This window comes from Eimeria maxima, genomic scaffold (assembly GCF_000499605.1).
Source record: "Eimeria maxima Weybridge genomic scaffold, Emw_scaff114, whole genome shotgun sequence".
Taxonomy (NCBI): Eukaryota; Apicomplexa; class Conoidasida; order Eucoccidiorida; family Eimeriidae; genus Eimeria; species Eimeria maxima.
In genome coordinates, this window is record NW_013564160.1 from 1 (window position 1) to 24,509 (window position 24,509).

Consider the following 24,509-nt stretch of genomic DNA (forward strand, 5'->3'; position numbering starts at 1 on the left):
TATTATGTATATATATATATATAGTTTGTGTTTTCGTGTGTATAAATATATCCAATATACAAATATAGATAAGCCGTTTGCGCCTGCATGCATATGCGGGAGTTTTCCAACGGGAAAGATGTGAACGAAGTTGACTAGCCCTCGCATTTCCGTCTTCGTCTCCCTCTGTCTGCTGAGACAGCACGAAAATGCGTTTATTACTGGGGCAGGTTGCAGAGCTCGAGTAATTGTCTATAATGTCGGTTATGTGGTATTTATCTGTTTTCTTGTCTGTGCTTCGTTGTGCATGTTAGCCCGTTTGTGTGTTTATATACTTCCATGTTGATTAGCTTCTTTTGTTCTTCTTTTGGTTTCATCTGCTGCTTCATTGTTTCATGTGCGTTGATTGGCATCTTCCGTGCTTGGTTTCATGTGATGCTTCTTTGATTGTGTGGCATTGTTTGCCTGTTGATTTACCTATTGTTTATTCATTTGTTGTCTGTTCATTACTGATTGGCTAGAGCCCTTATTTATTCATTGTTCACCCGCTCATATGCGGTTTCGCTTGTTTTTTATTACATATTTGTTTTCTTTATCTGTCTATGTATCTTTTGGTTCCTTGTCGTGTGTCTGTGCGCAGACTGGCGAACGGCCTGGAGGTGATGACTGTGCAGGACTCTGCGGGTTTGGAGGGCCGTCGGGTGTCAGTGAGTCTGTCTCTACTCGGAGGGGTCTTGAGGGAGCCGAGACATCTTCCGGGGCTTTCTCTCCTTGTTGCGCACTGTACATTTCGAGGAGAAAAGCTCAGGGCGGAACGCCTTCAACATCTCCAGAAGCAGCAGCAACAACAACAGCAACCGCAGCAACAGCAGCAACAGCAAGCGAGTCAGCAGGAAAAGCAGCACCAGCAACAGGAGTTTGACTCTTTTGCGGAGCTCGTGCGCACTCTCGGCGGTCCGCAGCCCCTGCAGCTGGCTGTCTCGGAGACAGACACTTCTCTCTCCTTCCAGGTGGGCTCGAACAAAAAGACGACGACAAAAATAATAACAACACAATGACAGCCTCTGTGACAGCAAAAACACCGACTTACATCTGAAACCAAAAGCAGACAACTGCAGACAAGTCAGAAAGAAAGGATAGAAACACATGCCTAGCACAAGCGCGGGACACGAGGGTCACACTCCCAGACCCTCTGTACAAAGCACACACATACACACACACACACACACACACACACACACGAAGAGAAGCGAACACCAGGAAGTAAACAGCGCATCCATGCTCGTGCATGACTGCGGCGTCTGTTTGGAATGACCTGATTTGTTGAGTTTGCAGTGATGCCGGGACATCTCTGTCCGGCTGCTTGCTTCTCCGATCGTTTATGTCGAGCTGTGTAGAATTGTTTATTTGCGTATTGTTTGCATGCACCTGCAATCCTTGTGAGTTGGCTTCTTCGTGCCGGTTCGTTCTGATTTACAAGGAGTTGTTGGAATGTATGTTCAGCCGTGTATGGATGCTATAATTCTTTGTATTTCGTTGTTCTGCATCTGCTTGCGCTTTTCCTGTGTGTTGCCTCTGAAGTCCTGCTCAGTTCGTATTCTACAGTGTACCTGGAGGGGCTGGTTGCGTGCATCCAGTTTCGTTGTCTGCGCAGGTGCCCGTGGAGGGCTTGGAGCTTGCGTTGTTGGGCTTGAAGGAAGTCTTCACAGTCCCGCACTTCTGTCAACAGGACCTTGAGGGCGCGCTTCTGGAGCTGAGACAGCTACAGACGGTGCTACAGCAAAAATGTGCTGCCGACTACCATTGTAGAAGAAACGCAATCCTCAAATGCCACGTTGTCCGGTTGCCAACACAACACCTGCTGCTCCCGCTGTTGTTGGCTTGCCTTTGCTGCTGCCACTGTTGGCTGGCCCCTTTTGCTGACGCCTTGTCGGTGCTTGTGCGCCTGCTTGACTATTAGAACGTATTATGTCGGTGCAGTTGCTGTTTTTGAATCCATCATGCTGCTGCAGCGGCTGCTGCGTTTTCTTTGTATGTACAGTTGAATCCCCACCACAGAGCTAACCGCGTGCACAGTTTGGGACTGGAGCTGCTGCATGCGCTACGGTCGTCTCAGTGGCGATCGCAAGACGTGCGCGGCTGGAGGAGGCGGCAGAAGCAGTGGCGGCGGCAGCAGAAGGAGCAACAGCGGCAGCAGGCATCCCCAGCAGCAGCAGCAGCTACTGCTGCTGCTGGGCTGCCGTTCTTGACGTCTCTTCAGCTCTCGCGCGAACCGCCACCCCCGCGTCCTGCTCCTGCTCATACGTCCCAACAGCAGCAGGAGCCGCAGCAGGAGCAGGAGGGCGCGGACGAGGAGGTTGGAGGAGGAGGCCTGGGGAGGCTTCAAGACGATCTCTTGGGAGGGTTTGCTGCTCCTCGGCTGGTATTCGTTGAGGAAATCGGAGCAGATGTGTTGGCAGCAGATGTTGACATTGAGAAGGCTGCACTGCTCTGGCGGTCCTACTTCTATGCAGCAAATGGGCTCAAGCTGGTTTTGGTGGGGCCGTGCAGCCCCGAAGAACTGCTTCTGTATGCGCGACAAGCCCTCGAAACCCTTCCTGCTGCTGCGGGATTGAAGCCCCAACTGAACTGCGCGGATGACCGGGCTTCAGAAGTGGAGGCCTTAAACCCCCAGCCTCCACTCTACGCCCCCGAATGGCTGCTGCCTCCAGCAGCAGCAGCAGCAGCGGGGACCGCTGCTGCTGTTGCTGCTGCAGACGCACCCAACAGGGACAGGGAAGCAGACACCCGCAAAGATTCCAGTAGCAGACGCAGAGAGCGTTCGCCTAAAGGGCCTCCCGCCTGCCCCAACCCAAAGGACTTGGGAGAAGCACGCGAAGACATCTCCTCTGTTTCCGCTGCTGCTGCTGCAGTCACGCCTGCGCAGCAGCAGCAGCAGGTGGCGAGGCCACAGGACCTCAATCGGCTGCTGCTGATGCTGCCTGCAAATCGCCAGACCCATAGCGTGGAATTTGTGTTTGTCTTGGATGCTGAGGGCCCCAACAGGCCACCTTGTGCAGATCTCAAGTAAGTAAAAGGTAGACAGTCTCCCTCGGCTGTCTCTGCACCTCTCATCTTCATCACAAACCTCCGTTAGTCGCTACTGCCCTTGCTGCCGCTTCTACTGCTGCTGTTGCTGCTGCTGTGGGTTTGCGACTCAGGGCATGCCTTATGTAAGGACAGCAAATTCCCGTTTTTCGAGACTCTTTTCTCAGTGTGGCGGAGGTGTACATGCACCTGAAGAGGCCAACCAGCCTGCAGGACATTCGTGTAGCTGCTGCCTTTTGACAGCCTTCGTTGTGAAAATTATGACTGGCCGTCGGTTGCTGCTGCTGCCGTTTGTTGTTTGGGGTGCAGGTTGGCAGCTAATTTGTTGAGTATGGGGGGACCCGGGAGTTGTTTGGGGGCCCTGCGGGCTGCGGGCCTGGCCGAAGCAATGCATGTGACTGTGGGGCTGCATGCATGCGCGGCGGAGTTGAGGGTTGCTTTGCTGGTGCCTGGAGGCAGCTTGAAACATTTTACTGTGGAGCTGATGGGGAAGATCTTCTTTGTGTATTTGCAGTAAGCGAATATCTCCTCTTGCTGGAGGCTGTGTCTCCAGCTTTTTTTGTCTACAGCGTGTGCCTACGGCCTTCTGTCTCTTTACGTCACCGGCAAAGCACAGCCGTCTCTCCTGCTGCACCTGCTGCACACATGCGGTGCCCCTGCTGTTGCTGCTGATTTGGGGTGCCGCGTGCTGCGCTTGCTGAGGCCCCTGTATCCCTGGCCTGTGTGCTACAGTTCCGTTGTGCTTGCTGCTGGTTGCTGTCTCTTCTACCTCCTCCTTTCGCGCTGCTCTCATCCTCCCTGAGCAGCTGCCGCTTGTCGCCTCCGCTGTCCCTTCGTGTATTCTGTCCATGGTATTGTTGTGGCAACCGTGTCATCTTTGTTGTCCCCCATCAGACTCCTGAAGCACCTGGTGACTGAGCAGGAGACTTGGGAACACCTTCTACAGCGCTATGCAGCAGAGGAAACAGCTTTTGAGCTACATGAGCGGCAGGCATTCTCTGCAGTCCCTTCCCTGTCGGGGCTCTCCACAGCAGCGGCCTTTGACAGCAGCAACAGCAGCGGCAGCGGTGTGCTGCTGTCTCCAGCTGTTTCTCTGTCGCCTTCTCCCCCCGAAGGATTCAAGCACCAGCCTCTGTTGCCGCAGCTGTCTCCTCTGCAGGAATCAGCAGCGTTGGCAGAAGCGTTGCAAGCAGGGGCGGGCCCTGATGCTTTTCGTGACGGGTTCCTCTTTTCTCGAGTTCCCCCTAAGGATTTCTCCGCCTTCCTTGGTTCCCTCAACCCAGACCGACTCGTCCTCGTCGTACGCCCACAAACATACCTAGCCGATCCAACACTCAGCTAGCTAGCTGGGTGTCCATACCAACACGTATCTAGCCATAACAGCTAACTCAAGGCTACCTAGCTGGACCAAAGCACAGCCGAACTGACACAAGCAACCAGACATATATCTAGCCAAACAGAAAGATAGCCGGACAGACATCCCGCCACAAAGATACAGCCAAGCAGCAAACCAACAACAAGTTGGGCTTGAACGGGTAGACAACGAACCGTCCAGCTTCCACCAGCTAGGCCGGCAGTTGGCTACCTGGCAAAGCCCCCGGATTGCCAGCCCGGTAGACAGACAACTTATCCTTAAGCTGCGCAGCCTTCCGGTCGGTCAGCTAGCCAACCCACCTTGACTAGATCAGTGGCGGCCGCGGTGTTCGGTTGTGTGTATGTTCCTCATGTGGGTGTGGGGCGGCTGTGGCTGATGTTTATGTTGCAGGTCGCCTCTCCTCTGGTGGGCCCGTTGTGCACTCGCCTTGCGTTTTTGCAGAGATTGCCTTTTGCGGTATTACCGCTGGAGGAGCGATGGCAGAGCAGCTGGCGAAATGTCTCCTTGCTGCCTGCCGAGGAGACCCTCCGCGTTGCAAGGGGACTCTCCCTCGCTCTGCCCATCAAAAACCCGTTCCTTCCGACTCACCGCTGGACACACTACCCAGCCGCTGCTGCTGCTGAGATATTAGCAACAGCACATGCTTCTTCAGTAGAAAGAACTGCGACACCGGACGCTGAGGCGGCAGAAACAGTAGCCGCAGCAAGTCCTGTACCAGCAGAAACAGCATCATCCACCGATGCTGCAACAGTGGAACGAGCACCAGCAAAGGCCGCAGCTGTTGCTGGAGATGGTGATAGCGATCCGGCAGCGCGTTGTGTAGACAGCAGATCTCTATCTCTTGAGGCTGTCCCTCCCCGCAAGGGCGGCCCGTGCAGTGTCTCATGTGAAGTGTTTATAGACTCGCGGAATCCGAAGAAAGTGCCAAAGGCAGAAGCGACTTTCTGGCTGTACCCCGAACTGCCTCTCATACCCCCAGTACCCACAACCAACAGCAGCAACAGGAACAAAAACAGCAAAAGCCGCCGACGCACGGAGAAGAGACGCAATGAACGCATCCGCACACTCGTTGGCCTCTCCTTCTTTGTCCACACCGTCGTAGATATGCTCTCAGATGTATCCAACCCTAAACCACTTACGCCTCTTCACTAAACCTCGAACCTTTAGTCTTAACCTCAGTTCTAAGACCCTTCTTGTAAACCCTTGTCCTACAGCTTTAGCCCGTATCCAGAACCCTACACTCGTCCAAAACCGTAAACACATATCCTGAACAGTAAACCAATATTCTTAACCCGAATCCCTCATCATATACGCAGAACGTTAACCGTTATTCTAAGCGTTCATCCTAAACACTCAGACTCTATTCTAAACCCTGATTTGAATCATACGTTGTGCTGTTGGGTGTGCTTGTCTTCCGCTGTTGGACCGGGAGGCGGAGTTCCCCAGTGTCGCTGCAGTGGTAGGATATCAGGGAGGCAGCTGGCGTGTCCACTGATAGGGTTGCTGAGTTGTGTTTGCGTTGCAGCCACTGCGGACCGCAGCGCTGAGCAGTGGCACTGTCTCAGTTGGAGTTGACTTGCAGGCCGCGGCAGCGAAGGCAAGGTTTTCTGAGCCCCCTGAGCAGCCGCCGATCTGCTGCGTTGTCTGTTGTCTCTCCCTGTTTGCCATCCTGGTTGTTGTCTCCTTTTCTGCTGTCGCCATGTTTACTACCTCTTTTGCTGTCCCTTGCGCCCACGGCCTCCTTCGGGACTACTCCGTCTCGTGCTTTCTCCCGTTCCTGTCATCTGCCGGTGCTCTGCCGCCACCAGCAGCAACAGGACCAGCAGCAGCATAAAAGCCATCAGCAGCAGCCTGTGCTGTATCAAATTTGTGCTTTCATCCTTTTGTCACGTCTTCTGTCCGTCGTTGTGCTGCTCGTCGTGACATAGAGCTGTATTGAGAAAAGTGTTCGTCTATGCTTGCGCACATGCTTTCTTTGCAGGTTCATATTCAGTCTCCAACGAACGCGATGCTGCATTTGATCTATTTGGTGTTTTCCGGGTTGTGGGCAGCGAGCCGTAGCAGCAACGGGGTCTCCAGGAGCCCTCCAAGGGGGCCACTGGGCACTGAGGAGGGGCCGGTGTGGGCCCCCCTTGCGGGTCCCCCGGAACTCGCGCGCTACTTTACTTGTAGCCAGGCTGCAAATCAGCAGACTCCGTTTTGCACGGGGCAGCTGGATGTGCCTTTGTTTCTGTCAGTGAAGCAGCGGACACTGCTGCGGCTGTCGGCAGCAGACAGCAGCAGCTGGTTAGAGTGTATAGCAAACGAAATGAAGGCAAAACTGAGCTTTAGATCCCGAGCCCCTCGCACCCTCGTTGCTGAACTCGCCGCTACTGTTAGTGCTGCAGACGCAGAGAAGGCAGGCGCCCTCTTAACCCAGAAAGTCTTCATACAGGCCCTCTTCGCGGTATTCCAGACCCGCACCCCCTAAACACAATCACCGGACGACCCGAATCACTACAAACAAGCAGCAAAACCCACAGATGCTCTAGGCCCAGTTCGTAACGTATCAAACCAAATCTTCTGTTGCTGCTAATGCTACTGCTGTTGCTGTCGCAGGGTGATGTGTCTACTGCTTTGGCGGGCCAGTGGGCTGATGCCGCAGCTGCCTCTTTGGGGTTAACAGCGGATTCTGTTCTGCCGCTGTTGTCCCCTTTGAGCGACATGCAGCCAATCCCTCTTGCCTTCCTTACCAACGCACACCGCAACCATATCAGCGCCAGCAGCAACAACAATCACAGCAGCAGTAGCCGTAGGCTCCGCGCAGCACCTCAGGGTGTGCCGCGTGTTCGTGTAAGGGTAGTTGCAAGTTTAAACAAGGCCGCTGCATGCAGCCCCAAAGGCTGGCAATGGGGGGGAACCCGCTCTCATAAAGAGTACTTCTTAAGTCAAGGGGGAGCCCACCAGCTGTACATACAGGTCAGATATTCCACTTTGCAGCTGCAGCAGGTAGCTGCAAAGCTCAGACACACAGCAATGGCCAGTGGCCGTGCTGCACCAATTGTTGTGGTGCTGCTGCGGGATTTCGAGGTCCCCCTGCTTTTGTTTCGTAGCTTTGCATAAGCCATCACAACAACTGTATGTATGCCATGCATGCAACAGCAATAAAAGCTATTGCCGTTGCATGCACGTTGTAGCTGATTCTGTGGGTGGGTACTGCTGTTTGATGTCATGCGTCGCGGCTATGAACTGTGTGGGGCGAGCTGCTGCAGCTGGGAGAGCTGTCGCCGGAACAGCTGGCTGCTGCTAAGGTGTTGGAGTTAGCCCTGGAGGAAATCCTTAGCCTCCACTTCTGCAGCCCTCTACCGGCCTGCGGCACGGTAGATGTCAAACTGCTGCGAGAAGTGAGAAGCAGAAACAGAAGCAGCAACACCAACTGCTGCCGTTCCTGCTGCCGCAGGAACGGCAGCAGGAATAGCAATCGAAACAGGGGCGAGAGTGATAGCCGTCATTGCAGGAATAGGAGTGAAGCGTTATTTTACCGAAAACACTGCGTTCCGCTGCTGTGGCTGAGGCTGGTTCCGCTTTAGCTGCGACAGCCGTGCAGGGATAGGAGTTAAGGAGTCTCTGGTGAAGTTCTTATCATTTCTTTTTCTGTGTGCTTGCGTGCTTGCATGCTTGCGTGTATCTAGGGTGGCTTTTTCATATCGCTGGCTGTACTCGTCCGCGCTGCAGATGGCAACAGCCGATGGACCGGAGGGGACGCCTTAGAGAAGTTTCTCTTTGGCTTGGGGGGGGCCCCACGAAGGGACCCCCGTCATCTTGCCGTCCCATGGCACCTGCGCGCGAGGAGGCGGGGAGACTGGCAGCAGGAACAAGGAGCCGCTGCATTGCCTGTCTTTCCGCTGAAGATCTTGCTGTCGGATGCGGTATTGGAGAAGCACAGAGAGCGGCTGCTGGCCAACCTTGAGGGAGCAGATGGCCTCTGCGCTTCACAACAACTGGCAGCATGCAACAGCAGCAACGGCGGCAACAGCAGCAGCAAAGGCAGAAGCTGCGGGGAAGGCGCGGGCTTGTCTGTGAAGGGAAGGACGCCAGCGGAGTGGGCGGCCCCTACGCGTTTGGTGTTGAGTGAAGAAATTTGGCGCATGCGCTATGACTTCAAGCGACTGCAGGAGCTGCTTAGCAGCATCAGGTGGGGTGTTGCTCGCTTTGTCTTTCTCCTTTGGTCTGCCATCTCTTTTTTTTTAGCCTTGTGACCTTCAGACAGCCCTCTCCATACGGGTAATCTGTGTGGTGACATTCTGCACGTTCATTAAAACACGCTGCTGCTACTGCTGCTACTGCTGCTGGTTCAGGTGTATATCGTCCATTGCCGTGAGGGCGTTTTTCTTAGAGGAGGTTCTGGGGGGGCCCTGGTTGCTGGTGGAAGCCTTGCCTCACTGGCCTGCCCCTCAGCCGTCATCTCGTGAGTTTTTGTTTTATGAGCGGGCAGACTCACCGGTGAATCCTCCTCCTGGCGATGCGGCTGCAAGCAAACAGCAACCAGACCCTCTAGACAGTAGACACCACCGACGCCCTCCTGTAAGCTGCTGGTGATGCTGATGTTGCTGCTGTCACACCAGGGGCTGCTTCTGGCTTGGAGCTGTAGGCGAGAATGGCCACGGCTCTGCGTGTGAAGGTGCATGTAACGAATTCGCTATCTCTTTTCAATGCAGCCCTGTATGCGCATGCAGCACCAGCGATAGATACATGCATACATGCGTGAATGCACGTGACTTGGCGTCTCCATGTAACAGCAGTCCACAGTTTATTTTGTGACTTACTCTAGCTTCTTGCGGTGTACTTGCTCTAGGCTTCTGCTTTGTGGTGTATTTGCAGGGTCTGAATTCTGCACCAGCTCATCCTCTCTGGCGGCTTCAAGGGTCGTGGGTGCAGCTGGAGCCGGCGTCTGCTGCTGCAATAGCAACAGCTGCTGCAGAAGAAGCAGCAGCAGCAGCTGCTGCTGCAGAGTCTGGCAAGGGGGAGAAGCTCCCCTCCCGGTGGGGTTTGTCGTACCGACTACCCCTGCTGTACAGACATCGCAAGAGGACACCGTAGCAGTGGAGGCCTTAGGGGTTCTGAGAGAGGGGTGTTTGGCAGCAAAGACAGCAGAGCAGAGAACTGGAGAGAAGCGTTATGAGACAGACACGGAGGCAGAAAAATGGCTCCTCTGAGGCCCCTGCAACATTGAGGACTGCGGCTGTCAAAACAACAGGTGGTGGGTTTGTTCCTCTCCAGTTTTGCCTGAGATGGAGAGACGCCGCAGAACCCTCTGCTGTGGCTGCTTTCCTTGGTGCTGCTCTTCGCGGTGTCAGAGGGGGGAAGAGGAGACCAACTTGCGACTAAGTGACTTCATGCGGAGCTCGATAAAGCTCTGCCTCCTCTCGGTGTACGCACGCTGCAAGCTGCGCACACAACTGTGGGGCCTGTCTGTGTGCATTCATCCATGTGCTCAGACGGGCCCCACAGATGGGGCGTTGCTGGGTATGGGGCTCCTGGTGGCTGGATCATCGAGCCATCGATCTTCCTCCATTGTGGGGACACGCGTCTGTACATTGGAGATGTAGCGGCGCGCCCGCAGGGCACAGCTGCTGCTAGCTGGGGCTAGCAACAGCTAGCCGTCCATGTATGATGGGGAGGGCGTGGGAAACCCCCCGCTGCGGTAGTCAAGCAAGCAGGGGGGAACCCACAGCCGATAGCGCTTATACAGTCCTGTGTGAGACCGGCGCTTCAAGAGCGCTGTTCCTAGCTCTTGTGCTCTGAAGGCATGTTCGTACTGTTGTGTGTATGTACGGCGCACTTGCACAGAAAGAGCAGCTATAGACATTGCACTGAACCGAACTTCGAGAGGCCCAGCAGTTGTTCGCTGCTAGACAGCCTCCTGCCACATCGTCTGCTCCTCATCTTTTGTGGAGACTCCCTAGACCCTTAGTAAAGGCAGCGCACCGGAAGGACGTTACTGGGCCGGCGGCTGCAGTGTAGAGACACTGCATCCGTTGGTTGTCTGCGCTGGGCCGCGTGTACACTCTACAATGCATATACATGCATATAACATGGAAGACGCAGCAAGCGACAGTATAATAGAGACAGACCACAGGGAACATGGAGCACGAACCAGACACGCATGAGGCTGGTTATTCTGGGGCAGCTCTTGAATGCACACCATAGACAGTTGTCATCGATTAGCTAGCTAGCTAGTCGGGCAGCTCACGGGCTAGCTAGCTACCTGCCCACGTGCTAGCCAGCTAACCATTTGCGGTCAAGACTGCCTGCTTTAATTGCAATTTGCAAACAAGGCAGAGACAGCAGAAGGGCTCCAGAATTGCAGAGGGGTGATAAAGTGTAGTTCTCCCATTTCTTAGTTGCAGGGCGAGTTGCTAACCTGCCTTGGAGGTGCATTCAAGCCATCTCGAAGTAGCCAGCTAGCTAGCTCACTGGATTAGCTGTCTGCTCGTCACGTGAGATTTTGGTACGGTCTTTTACTCTGTTTTCCGTCCGAAGGCAACATGGGGTGAAACAGTTGCTGATTGGCGGTGCCGCTGCTGCCTTTGTTAAAGACAACAGTAACTCGTGCAGCTGTGTTCAGGTCAGCCTCTGGGTGCACGCGGCAGTTAGAAACGGGAAATCTACGGATATTGCAATTCACTCAAACGCCCAGCAGCAGTTGTGTGGCGTTGTGTGGCCCGCTGCCCGGCAGGCCTCCTTAATGCCACAAAATTGCAGGGTGTAGCTGCCGACAGCAAGCCGCACTGCAGCATCGCCAGGTGCAGGAAAAACACCTAAAGACAATATCTCTCTTCAGATAGTAAGCGTCTTCTGCGCTCGCTGCATCCCAATGACGGAGTGGCTGACCCCTGTTCGTGTTCTGTAGCTGGTGAAAATACAAAGTGAAAATACAGGGGAAGGAAAGCAAATTTAGGAGGACTATAAAGCTGCAATGTTTTAACCTTAAACGGGGGCAATTATTCAGAACATCCGGTAATAGTGCAAGACAATGCATTCAAAACGCTAAACAGCAATCGAGTCAACGTATGTTACAGCAGGAGAGGCCTTTAATTAAGTATTGTGTTTGAATGTACTCCCTTCACAGTTCGTGAAGTTTGACTCAATTGCTCCCTACTGTTAACAGTGTAAGACAACATTTTTGAATATGCTGCAAGTAACTGCTTCACCACAAAATGTTCTAACCTCTCAAGACACGAAAGCCCCGTGCTGGTGTAGAGACGAGAAGACAGAATCTACCACGAGTTGCAATGCTGCTTCCTGCAACTCCTAGCTTGCCTGCTGCATGCGGTATCACCATAGGAGGTTGCTAAACACTCAACTGGCCATTATTATCGAGGCCCTCATCAGGTTAAAAAACAGAACAAACGCATCCAGCTATAACCTCACTATTTTCAAGCAGTGAAGTGGCTCGTGGCCTGGCTAGAATTGCGGTTGTTTTTTTCTAATTATTTTTTAAGTTAAATAATAATAGCATGGCAATGCTGAGCGATTGCCTGTAGTGTTTTGCTTGCTTCAAAGCAAAGAGTTGCATGCAGAATCGCCTCTCAGCACGAGTCCTAGCATGCATGTGCCCTGCAACTCAAGCATATGTTTCCTCGCCTTCGCAAAGCCACCAGCCTTTGAGTAGCTGTACCTAGGACAAAGGGCACTAGACAGGTCAACTACTATCTGGAAAATACTATTATATTGGTTTCAACTAGAGATCATACAGTCCCCCCGCTACGTATGGCTATTGCAACACCTGCTCCATTCACGTCTAATTGACACTCCAACATATTCTGCCCCAAGCACATGGAGAGCAGATGCACACGTTCTGGAACAGCTGCATTGGCAGCATGCAACCTATTATGCTATTGTTTAGTGCGGCGCCCACAGCCCATTGCTATGAGCTGCCGCCCCCCACGCATCAAACGCAGCTCCCCCCGGGCTGACACGAAATTCGAATAGTTTCGGACTTCACCTCTTTCTCTTTTGCTGAATGTAGCTGCCACACAGGATATGATTTGCGGTTAGCATTTGACTGCGCCACAATCATAGCTCAGGTATGCATCTCCAGCAGAACCTACGGTGCTCCGTAGCCGTCGTGAGTTGCAGAAAGAAAGACGCCTTTCCTTCTCCTGTTTTTCATTGGAATATGGTATACATGAGATGAACAATTATTGTAATAACTCTTTCGGATATCGGATGCTGAATGGAGTGCCGAAGAGCTGGATATGCTCAGTCTTCCCTCTTCCGCTTCGGAAGTTTGCACAGTGGGTCCACCGTCAGATTTGCAGCTTTGGAAATGGCGATTCGACACTTCTTTTTAATAAAAAGGACTCAGTTTTGTTAATTTATTACATGCAAAAAAGAAGTTGCCGGGCAATCTCCCATTTGTGGGAGGATTAACCCTGTCTAGGCACCTACGGCGACTGTACACCCCGACCCGGTCTGAATCGGGGAGGAGGCTACCCACCAACCGTTGCCACTCGGGCGGTCGTTGGCAACTGGGGTTCTGGGAACTGCCTGTTTTGATGAAGTTCTGGGTTGCTTGTGTGTTGAGTGTTCTGCTGAAGCCCCTAGTAGCTTGTAGACCACCGATAGGGGCCTTTTACCTGGCCCCCCCTCGCTTAGCTTCAACATGCACTCTTCTACGGGTAATGGTGTTGCAGCAGCTCGCAGCAACCGAAAAAAACACGAAATCTGGCAGCGTCTCATCCTTACCTGAAAGGCGCCTGCTTTGTCTGTCTTCGCAGCGGTAGACGTACCTAAATGCACTTTTTGTACCTAAATGCTTGTTCGGGAGTTTCGGCTGTTGGTTGGTTGCCCGCGGAGTGGCAAAGAGTGAGTAGAGGGCCTCAGACGGAGCGCAGTTCCTGTAAGGAAACTGATTGAATCGCCATTTTTATTGCAATTTTAGGTTTTTATTTTTACGGACACCCGAAAACATGTTCTACGTGGCGGAACGCTTCTTCTCCGTCATTTGGTTGCTCCATGACGACAACCAAAAAATGTCTATGCTGGACCTTATCTGCAACAGGGTGCCCACCAAGCGGCGGCAACACTCCACGTCCGTGCAGAAACAGCAGCCGGAACACGATGAGGGGGAGGAGGAGGGAGCCTCTGTGAGTGGGGCCTCAAGCGGCAGCAGCGCAAGCAGCCCCAAGCATTCCACAGCTACTAACAGCAGTTACTCAAGCAGCAGATCCGGCAGTGTATCTTTGTCATCAGAGAGGCGTGACGACCTCGAGCCAGAGGATGCTGCTACAGGGCGCAAGCAAGTGCAGCAGCAGCGGGAGCCACTGGTTTCCCGTCCCCCTCCGGACCCGGGTCTGATGCCGCTGATGGACTTGCCCCCTCCTGCTACTGCCAGCTGCAACAGCCTAGCAGCAGCAGCTGCTGCTGCAGCTGCTGCAGCTGACGCCGCAGCTCGTGCTGCAGCCCTCAGACACTGCCGCTCGGCAGAGGGGCCAATGCTTTCTTCAGGACCTTCTTTTTTGTCTGCTTCCCCCTGTGGCTCTGGGGCCAGGGGCAAGAACTATGCAGACACTTCCTTCCAAAATGCAACAGAGAACAGGCCAAGGCCTGCTTCTGCTGCTTCAGCAGCTTTGGGTTTTGTTTACTTCGACGAAATCGGTGGTTTCAAAGGGGCGTCCTCAAAGCTTCGCGCGCAGCCACAGCAGCAGCGCCAGACTGCTCAGGGTCCCGGATTTGCTACACAGAGGAGGAGGGTAAAGAGACACACACAACCGCCTCTGCAAATCGGCATGCAGCCGCTGCCCAAACTGCCGCAACAGGCTCTAGCCCACATACTACCGCGAGATGGCTTGTCTCAGCAGCAGCAGGCACAACAGCAACTAGTTTCTGCTTCTCACGGTATTCGTTGCAGGTCCCAGGGAAGCCTTGGACGCGCTCCAGAGCTGCCGCGGCAGCACTGGCAGCTGCAGCTGCAGGGGCAGCTGACTCCTTGGCAGCAGCAACAACAGCTGCAGCAAGGGGAACAGCACCAGCAGCAATTGCAGCAACAGCAACAACTGCGACCGCATGATGCATTTCATCGCAAGAATTCGATTCCGTTTAGCCGGTCTGCTTCTTTATGTGATCGCTCATTCGGCACGGCAGCACCTGCAGCAGCAGATGCATGCGGCCTGCTGTCTGACTCTGCAGCAGGACCAGCAACACCACCTGCATGCCGCCACAGTGCTGCTTCCCGCAGCTTCTCGCGATTAGATGGCGACCGCGAGCTGCTGCGATGGAGCCGTAACTTGGGTTCTTCGCAGCACACTAGTTGCTGCATTTGCAGCGGCAGCAGCTGCTGTAACAACTGCTTGAGCTGCTGCAGCAGTAGCAACAGCAAGGGTCTGAGCTTCCCGAGGAGCATCAGCCCTGGTGTATATGGTCGCCACCGGCCTAGTTCGTATATGCAGCGCCGCAGGTACTCAACAGTGTGCTGGCCTGTCGACAGGGCGGCAGCGGCAGCAAGGACTGCTGCTGCGGTAGGGAGTCAGCCGCACCCACTTGGCTGCTGCCGTGCCGCTGCAGCCTCCTGGCGGCGGCAGCAGCACGAGGAAGCAGCAGCAGCTGCTGCTGCAGCGGCCACAAAAGCTGCTGCACTGGCAGCCTCAGATGTACTGAGTTTGTACCGTTCAACTGGGGCGAGCAGCAGCGCAGCCGCTGCAGCAACAGCAACAGCTGCCGCAACTGCTGCAGCTTCTGCAGTAGTTGAAAGTTCCAAAGAGGGTTCTTCTTCGTCGGGTGCAGTAGGAGGGCCTTCCATATCTTGTCAGCATTACGTCCCTTACAACCGGTCTTCCTCGCTGCATGCACTCCAGCAGCAGCGGCAGGGGGCCTATTCGAGTCGGCATTTTGGGGAGGAGGCGAACTGGAGACCTTTTTCTAGCCCGAGTCTTTCCCCATGCACTGCTAGGAACAGCTCGCTCACAACAGCAAAAGCTGGTGTAGCGTCGCCCCTTAACAGCACTGCTCTAGAAAGCGGTCCAACCAGCTGCAGCAGCATCAGGCGCTGCTGCTGCTGCAGCTCCGGCAGCAGCAGGAACGCTGGCGCCACAAGCATCCCGGACATCTGCAGGGGAAGCCCGTCTTTACACCAGTACCGTTAGCCAGCCCCAACTGAAGAACTCACCGCTGCATGCATGCAGTAGAACTTGCTAGCACGGGATAGTCTTTAATTTCATTAATCGCTGAATTCATCATAAGTTTTCGGTAGCTGCGGTTTGTCGGTATGACGGCGCTGTTATCCAGCAGCAGCTCCTGTAGTTGCCTTCTAGCTCGCTAGCTAGCCAGGCCCCCCGCCCGCTACCTTGCTGGCTAGCTAGCTAGCTATTCTATCCTCCAATGATCATCGTAGGCCTGGCATTTCGCCGCAATGCAGGTGCGAGTGTGCCATCTGGTCTTAGCGTATTTTCAACCCACTTTTGTAGAGGGGCCCCACAAACCCTTCGCAGTCCTTGCATGATGCAGCCATGCACGCGTGTATGCATGCAGGGTGCATGCATGCTTGCATGCATGCAAGAGCGCCGGGTCTCAGGGTTTCAAAGCTCGGGGCTTTGTCTTTCGCTGCCTCTTTTTGATTGGCTTTGGGACTTTGGCAATTGTTTTTAGGTGTCGCTCTGCTGTGGCGGCCGCCTTTTAGAAGCCTCTGCTTGAACTATACTTGCACCGCAGACTCGACGCAGTCCCGGCGGCTGCCTTGGTGTGTGCTGTTAAATTGTTTGGTGGCTCTCTCTTTGTTCCCGCTCTGGTGGTACCTGCTGAACAGATGGATGCACATGCTGGTTTAATTCTCCGGGAGAGGCGGGTAGGGAGGTCATGCAACTCTACTGGGATACCCGTCGAGTACATACGGGACTGTACTCGAGTGCATACGCATACGAATGCGTATATAGGTGTATAATGTACACTTTCTTTAGCCCATTTGTGCCTGTATTTGTTCTTCTGTGCTCCATTGTATATGGCTTTGAGGGCCTGTGATTGCATGAATGCAGTGAGAAAGGGAGCACGAAAGAATTCACTGTAAGGAGGTAACAAGGAGGTACTGCAGACATTCTGCGGCACGAACTAGCCAGCCGACATCTAGATCATTTCCAACCGTTTTTGTATAACCACCAGCTGTAAACGATTAAACCACACTTTAACCTGTGAAATTGCAAAACACGCAAGACTGGCAACAGGCCGCGGCAAACGTCCCTTCTCAACTCAAAGAGAGCCCTGAGTCCTAAGTCTGTATTTGATTAGCAGCAACAGACTGCCGGGGTTTTTGACTCGCTTTCTTGCTGCAAGGTGAGTAGCAGCCCTCCCAATCAAGACAATAGAAGGACGAGGAGCCAACAGGAATAAACAAAAGCGCACATATGTTGATATATACATATGCAAATATATTCACGCCTGTTACACGCCTGTCACAACATAGTCTCTCCGTAGAGGGCACATGGGCATGTACTTTGCCTCGGCAACCTCCACGCCAGTTGGCGGCCGATACACAAGCAGAAATGTTCAATGCTTTCTTGCGTTGTTAGTGAATACAGTAAGCAGGGATCGGTTGTTCTTGCATCTGGGCTGCTTTGCATCATGAGTTGCAGCAAGATGCGTTGCAATTCACCTCAAGTGGCCTCCCCTTCACCACCTCCAAGGGCTTGGGCTGCTGTGGCCATGGCGCTAGGAGACTTGGGAGACGGGTCAGTAGACAATTTAGGAAACACTTATCTTCAGTATTTTTGCTCTATTTCAATTCTCGGTGGTTCTTGGAAATGATCGAGGATGCTTGTTACCAATACTCTGTTACCTTTGAGGAAGTTAGAATTGCACAGGGGAGGTGACAAGACAGTGCACGGCCAACTAGTGCTTACCGTTCGCAGAAGCTAAATTAAAGAAATAGAAACGTTCTCTAAGCTGCTCTTGAAGCCTGCAGCCACTGGGCTGGGCCCCTCGGCCGACGCCGTCGTAAGCAACTCCCTGTATGACAAGAGAATGTGACCGTCTGCCGCGAGATCTATGGGAAAAGGCCTTTTAATGCCCATCAATTAATAACCAAAAACAAGGTCAAATCGATCACCAAGCAATCGAGGGAATGAATGAGTGCGGCGGTCTGGCTTTCCTGCACTTCCGCCGTTGGCCTGGAGGTCAACCCGCAGGGAGCTCAGCAGCACGCCTGTTGTACTGGGGAAAACAGCCACTAGTTTTCTGGTTCGGGATGAATTCTAGAATAGATAATACAATAAAGCTTCTTTTAATACCGATAAAGCTGCGAGTCAGGCTGGTTTAAAGCATACCCTGTCTGGCGCAAGCAGCGGAGTGGTCTTGTGAGTGTGTAGCGTGAGGACTAGCAGGCGGCAGGGTGGTGGTTTGTCCACGTTGTCTCTCGGTTTTTCTTTTTGCATACATGATATGATTCGTTGGACGAAATAGGTTTTCTTTGGAGCCTTCTTGAGCTTCCATCTAGTTCGTCTTTCAGTGTTTTTTCCCCTGGACTTGCTGCCGTTGCCAACGAAGCTGCACCCGCCGGTCTGTTCCCTCCCCTCCCCCCCTCCTTCCTCTTCCGGTTGAACTGTTTGTAAATTCATTTGCTTTGCTTCCCCTTCTAAACTCTCAGGCTGTCGAACCTGCGGGGGAGTGGTGCCCAAGAATCACGACGCTGTCTGCGCAACACACGGCGTTTTTGTCGCTTAGCTTGCCTTTGGTTTCCTCGGCATAACTCCAGACCGCATATTTGCCTCCTGAGCTGCGCTTGAGAGGTTCGCCGATTCCCAGAAGAGGCAGTTGGCAGGTCTCACCCCCCCGCGCCAAACCAGTTCCTCCCTTTTCTGGCCCTGCCCGTGCTTTTCTGCTCTTTTGACTACACACAGAGTAGGAATTAATAGAGTCGCACATTCAATGCTTCCTGCCTCCTGGCATTCCAAGGAGGTCTCTAAAGCACGCTGGGCCCCATTCTCAGGGGCCCGCTTCCCTGCAGGCAGTCCTGTCGTAGGCGTCAGCGATGCGCTTCCCCCGACGCCTCTGTCAGAGCAGGATTCACAGAGCGAGCTGCTGCCGATGCCTATAGCTACAGCTGCTCCTGCTGCCGCAGCTGCAGGCACCAAGCGGTTCATCCAGGACGGTCTGCACAGCTCGCGTATCCCGGACAGTGAGCCACTGGGGGACATGGGAATGTTAAAACACGAACGGGGGATTTGTTGAAAATTATTTGACGTTTAGTTGTGGTAGACGAAGGGCATATGACATATGTAGATTGGAGACCCTGCTGGATCTGATCCTGGACACCACCTTACCTGCTGCTGGTGAAGTCCTAGCTCTAGCAGCTGCTATTGCTGCTGAAGTTGTAACTGTTGTAGCTGATGCAGCCGCCGGTGGCCGTTCATGTATCCACTTCTGTTGCTTTCGAGGGCTCATCTTGAGAATGCTGTCTCCTCAGATCCTGAGAGTGCTGCTTTGGTTTGTGTAAGCGTTTAACTACGATGTTTAGTCTGTTTGCTGCATGGGAGTCTGTAGACAATGAATGTCAGCTTGAGTGTTGCTGTATGTAGGTGTCTCATAGAACCATAGCTGTCCGCTACAGGTGTGTCTCTTTAAAATAGGAACCTCCTCTTGCGTGTCGGCCTACTTGATTGGAGAGTGTGCTGAGTTAGGATTTCTGCTGTTCCATCAATGAGCCCCTGGGTAGCGTCGCAGCTGCTCGCTGATCACTTTAGCCAGCGTTTAATGGTTTGTGTCCATCGCCAATGTGTCTCCTTAATTCGCCAGTGTTCAGTTGAGACTTTTTGCAGCAGCGGCTCTAAAGTGCCTCACCAGGTGTTCCCTGAAGCGTCCCTTAGGGCGCCAGTGTGTGTGTCTAAGGATCTTCCAGCTCGTCCTTTTAGGTGTTTCTGGAAGGTCAAGGGTGTGTCTCTATGAGTCCTCCCAGGTGTTAAGTGTCTCTTCAGGTGGCAAGGGTCTCCACGGGTGCCAAGCGTCTGCCCAACTGTCTCCGGATGTTTCTATTGACTGTTGAAGTTGTGTACGTGCTGCTGCTGCCCTCAGTGCTGGCCGCCCCGCGCGAAGCTCGAGCTTTGGAGAGTGCGCAGAGCTTGATTGAGCGACAGAAGGCCCGGATAGAGGAACTTACGGAGACAGTGCTGCTGCTGCAGCAGGGGCGAGGAGACAAAGAGCAGCGGCTGCAGGCAGACCTAGAAAATTACGTACATGAAAACCAGAGACTCAGGCTCCAGCTAGACAGCCTCAAGGGGGAGGTGGAGGCCCTAGATCAACTGCGAAGAAGAGGAGACAAAGAAGTGCAGTCATTGGTGGAGACAGTTGCTGCAGCAGAAAAAGGCATTGCTGAAAGAGACGCTCTGATCAGGCACCTGCAGGTCAAACCCTAAACCGCCCGTACTAAAGCTACAGCAATTCACTGGCAATAAGGCCCGTAGAAGGGCATTGCGGCTTAGAGTTTACAACCGGGATTTGCGGTTTAGGTTCTACTGCGTTGAGGTTCGCGTTCTTGCAGAGCACCGACAAGACAGCGGAGAATGAGAGGCTGAAGGAAGAGCAACAGCGGCTGCTACACCGCCTCAATAAACTTCAGAAACTCGCTGGGACAACAGGAGAAGGTGAAGCAGATGGTCGGACTCCTCAAGACGTAAGCTACGGATAGAATTGATATAATTAGGCAGAAAATGAGGCAGATAACCAGGGGACAGGGAAACGGAGGGGGCCAAACAGAGACGGGGAAACAGAGTCAGGTGACAGATAAACGGGATACAATGAGGGGATGACTAGGCGCAAAAGCAGGCATAGCGAGACAGGCTGGAAGTAGAGGGGCAAAAGGAGAGAGTAAACGACACTGCCGCCAGCAAAAGGCAAACAGATTTTGGGGGCGGCATAGGCAAGGGGAACGGGGCAAGGCGGGGGCGGAGAGGTACCCTACACAGGCAGACTGAAGAACGTAGAAGGTGGCATTTGAAAGGCAGGCAGACTTCTGGGGAGACAACCTCCGGTAGTTTGCAAGTTCAAAGGTCTCCCTGTTGCTACACCAGCAGCTGAAAGGGGCCTCCTACGTAGGCTCTTCAGCGATAATTACCGGCAGAGGTGGTGGAGCTAAATGAAGTCTCTGTTCGCTTTGAACGACTGGCTAGCTATACCAGCTACATTATATCCTTGGCTGGCTAGCTGAGTCACCTCATTAGAAGGCTGGCATATTCCAGTAGCTTGTTACACTGTCCCACAAGCCGGTTTGGTGGGCAGTGCGTGCGTCCCTTAGCAGGCTACCAAGGCACCTAGCTAACTAGGGCGATATCAGTGTTGTGCGTGTGTGTTTAACCCAGCTTGCGGGGGACCTTGTGCGGGTTCAGAGAGACATTGAACTGCACCGCGGCACCACGCGACAACTCGGCAACACCATTGAAGGTGAGCAGACAGCTGAACCCAGCCCACTCTCTACACTCCTGCAAACCTTCAACCAATCCCTGGTGGGGACAACTGCTGCCGTAGTAAACGGATGGGGAAAGCTGCCCCGTTCGAGGCTCCACGGTGCCTTGCTGTCCAGGGGCCTTCTCAGATAGCCGCCACTGCGGCATTTCACAGGAAGAAGCTCGACACTCTCGTCGAGCTCGTTAAAGAGAGCCACCATTTCGGGCATGGCGGGGTGTGATGTATGAGACCCTGAACTCGCTGCCAGGGCACAAAATGTTGTTGCTACAGCTGTCCTCTACTATAGTTTGGAGGGCGCCTCTTCCCGTTAAATTCCTGACATTGAGTTGTCTGCGAAATCCTTAAGTGTCAAGCCCTGCAAGTCTTCCTTGTATTTGCTGTTGTCCCGCAGAACTCAGGATTTCAAAGATGTGCCTCGTCCAGTCAGAAGCGTGAGAAGCCCTAACCCTGAATCCCAGAATGCTGTAGCCATTCGCGTTGTCCTTTAATGGAACCACGGAGGGCACTTGCCCACAACGCGTGAAAGCGGTGTTGTCGATATTTACGAGTTGTGGTTTGCATATTAGGTCTTACGAAATGGGATCTAGGGTTTAGGGGTGGGAATGCTGGAGGGTTGTGTCTGGGGTTACAGGAACCTACTGGAGGGTCAGAAGCTGATAGAAGAGCAACGAGCCGAGATACAGAGGCTTTATAAAATAGTGAGCTTCTAAGATTGCAGCTCTTAGTGCCCGCTCAACTCTTGGGTTATCCCTTGGCTGTGGCGGAAATAGATACGGTGGTCAGGTCGAGGATTCGCTGTGTTGGTGGCTGAGCAGCTTGTGCTGTTGTTTTCGTGTTCCAGGTACCGCCTGTTTAAATGGTACGCCCTGAGGGATTTGGCCACTCTTTTAAACTTTAGCAACTGAGCTTGTGCGTTTCCAGGTAGAGGCGTTGAATCGCGAGAAGGCTCTGGTGCCGCCTGTGGTGTTGACTCTGCCTAAGCACTTAAGAGGGGCGGGGGAGGCGCAGCTGGAGGCGCTCTCCAACAAAATGGGGCTTATACTACAAGCGTTGGACAGAGAGAGACAGCGTAAGCAACAGATAAGAGTCTGTAGCTCCTCCACGCCTTAGAAGTCCCGGCCTGTAGCATCTCCTGACTGAGCTACAGACGCTGGAGAAAAGAACAAACCATATATAAGTAGACATCGACGCACATTGGCAGAAGGCTTAGGCAGTTCAAAGCACGTAGACGAGACATGCACAGAAGCGCATGCACAGTAGATGCTCCAGAGGAACAAATGCGTGTCATTTGTCTCCTGGTGCCAGTGGCAGCTGACGACGACCGCGAAGACAGGACTTCCCTCGCCTTAGTTCAGCAGCGCATGTTCGAGGAGCAGCAGGTTATCCTCAAGAGGCAAGTTTTCATGCAGTCTCATATATGTCTTCATGCATACGTACGTTTGTACATGCCCAAGTGCACAGTGCAACTAAATGGGCAAATATGTATGCAAGTATTAATATGTTAAGAACGTGTGTGTACTTGCATCTTTTGCACTGACGTCTGTGGATTGTGCACATATGGACCCTCCACATGTTTACATGGCACGGAAGCTCTCTGAAATTGGTTCCTCCCATGGACTCATTCGGAATTCATGCATGCGGCCAGCCACACTGCCTTTCAGGCAGACGCAAGGTACACCAAACACCAATACCCAGCTCAAGCGGCAGCAGCAGAAGTGGAAGAGGCTGCATACTGCTATGCACTTCTCCGTTGCCATCTCTGCAGACTGCTGGAGGGATTCGAGCGACTCGACGAGCGTTTTTGGGGACGGGGGGAATCCGTGAGACAATACATGAGCAGCTGGAGTGTAGCCCTTCTTGTCTCCGGGTAGCAGTTTATGTATCTAGGCACCCGGTAGGCATCAAGGTAGGGGAGGACGCAGGGCTATTGCTTTCTGAGTACCAGACGTGTGCGCGCATGCTTATGCAGTGGAGAACAGATGGGTCTTTTTTCTATTCGGGTAAGTCGGTCTTCCCTTGGCTCCTTGTGGCCTTGTCCCCTGCTTGGCCCTTCCTGTCCATTTTTTGTCCCCTTAGACTTTCCAATCCTTGTGCTTATCATTATCTCTTCTTGGTGGGTCTTGCCGCTTTGTGCTTTCACGGTTGACTTTTATCTCGTATGGTTGTTTCCTTTTCTCCCCCTGACTTTCTTTGCCGTTTCTCTTTGTTTCTCCCCATTTGTGTGGAAGCCATGCGGTTGGCTGTTACTCCGTCTGACTCTCTCTTTTGTTAGTTTCCCTGTCCGTGTGTCTCTTCTCCCTCTTTCTTCCTTGATTCATCAGCGTCTTGACGCTGACCGGCTTTCACCTTTGTCCTGTCCGTGTAGAGAGTAGTTTAGGGTTGACGTTTTAGCTTTAAGGGTTTGACGTCTGGGCGATCAGGGACGGTGCTGCATGCGGTGATTGAGGCAGAAGAGGAAGAGGCAGACTACCGCGAAAAGTGAGCTTGAAGACCATTCAGATTATCTTCTCAAAAGTGCATAAATTAACATGTTTAATGCTGTGTCTTGAATTAAAGCGTTGGTTGTTTTTAAACACACCTACCTACCTACCAACAGGCCTGCATGCAAAAGTATCTCCTTCCTCCTGTAGACGAATGTTTGCCAAGCGCCACTGTATTTAAACAAGCGCATATGCCTGTATCTTTGTATACGCACAGCAAGCTGATAATAGTGTCTCTACTATTACTATTTGTAGGTCTTGGAGCACCGAACGAGTAATAGTGTAATAAGACACATATTCGGTTACTTGCTTAGGCACACAGTTGTTTGAATACAGCTGCGCTGGATAAGGAGATTCTAGTATTCACCACGCTGTGCAGGCAGAGAAGCTCCAGATAGCTGGCTTGATGAGGGAAATGCGTTGAATACCTTGTTGTGTTGGGAAGGAGCTACATCGCGCATTAATTAGCACGACTGATCATAATTAGCGGTGCGAAGTCAATTGATGGTGAACTATTAATTAATTGATTGCTTATCTGTTTCTCTGTCAGAATAATGGCGGTGAAGGAGGGCATGCTACTTTTCTTCCTCGACCCCAAGGCAAGCCATGCAAGCCGAAGAAGCGAGAGATGCACCAGTAGCAACACAGACAGACACAGACAAAGACGGGGACACAAATGGACGAGGGGCAGAATCGAGCCACATCGATAGACAAGCACACCGTCAGGCGAAGAGCAGCGAACGCAGGGAGGCAGAGTTGTACCCGTGGAAGTTCACAGAAATGCAGAAATTCACAGACACGAGAAAGAGCACTTGAGGGAGATGCACACGAAGAGATAAGGCGAGCACAGCGTCAGAGGCAAAGCTGCAGGAACCAAAGCAAACGGGGGGGCAAGGGGACAATAGCTGCTGAAGGGGCAGGTCATACCATAAGCAGAGAATTTAAAATGAGGACATATAAGCAAACGGTGACAGAGTGGCCAGCAAGGTGCCTGAGTACAGTGTAGCCCCACATGCCACACATGTGCGCTCTGTCGCATTCCATGGAATCAGAAGGAGACTTCCCTCGATGGAAAACGAATAAGGGCTATGGGCTTCAGAGTCTAGGGTGTAGGGCTACGTAGCACTTGTTATGAGGAGACACTGCATGCACAGGCCGTG

General features: G+C 53.0%; 3 protein-coding genes across 3 annotated transcripts; all 3 read left to right on the forward strand.

The window, feature by feature from the left end:
- Positions 1 to 236: 236 nt before the first annotated feature.
- EMWEY_00014570 (hypothetical protein, conserved) lies at positions 237 to 9,808 on the forward strand (the record flags this gene model as incomplete). The annotated part of the gene is made up of 16 exons (XM_013479435.1): positions 237 to 247; positions 620 to 989; positions 1,634 to 1,750; positions 2,021 to 3,045; positions 3,180 to 3,191; positions 3,376 to 3,579; positions 3,961 to 4,366; positions 4,832 to 5,557; positions 5,967 to 6,231; positions 6,493 to 6,887; positions 7,040 to 7,273; positions 7,684 to 7,824; positions 8,113 to 8,615; positions 8,779 to 9,004; positions 9,302 to 9,462; positions 9,778 to 9,808. 16 exons carry the CDS (start codon positions 237 to 239, stop codon positions 9,806 to 9,808), a joined length of 4,827 nt encoding a protein of 1,608 aa, XP_013334889.1.
- Positions 9,809 to 13,395: 3,587 nt separating this feature from the next.
- On the forward strand, positions 13,396 to 15,567 carry EMWEY_00014580 (hypothetical protein, conserved; the record flags this gene model as incomplete). Its single annotated transcript, XM_013479436.1, has 1 exon — positions 13,396 to 15,567. The coding sequence occupies one exon, from the start codon at positions 13,396 to 13,398 to the stop codon at positions 15,565 to 15,567; it is 2,172 nt and encodes a 723-aa protein (XP_013334890.1).
- A 3,864-nt stretch (positions 15,568 to 19,431) lies between these two features.
- On the forward strand, positions 19,432 to 23,351 carry EMWEY_00014590 (hypothetical protein; the record flags this gene model as incomplete). The annotated part of the gene is made up of 9 exons (XM_013479437.1): positions 19,432 to 19,809; positions 19,947 to 20,078; positions 20,764 to 20,845; positions 21,261 to 21,300; positions 21,501 to 21,567; positions 21,791 to 21,938; positions 22,181 to 22,302; positions 22,635 to 22,869; positions 23,290 to 23,351. The coding sequence occupies 9 exons, from the start codon at positions 19,432 to 19,434 to the stop codon at positions 23,349 to 23,351; spliced, it is 1,266 nt and encodes a 421-aa protein (XP_013334891.1).
- Between the last annotated feature and the right edge of the window lie 1,158 nt (positions 23,352 to 24,509).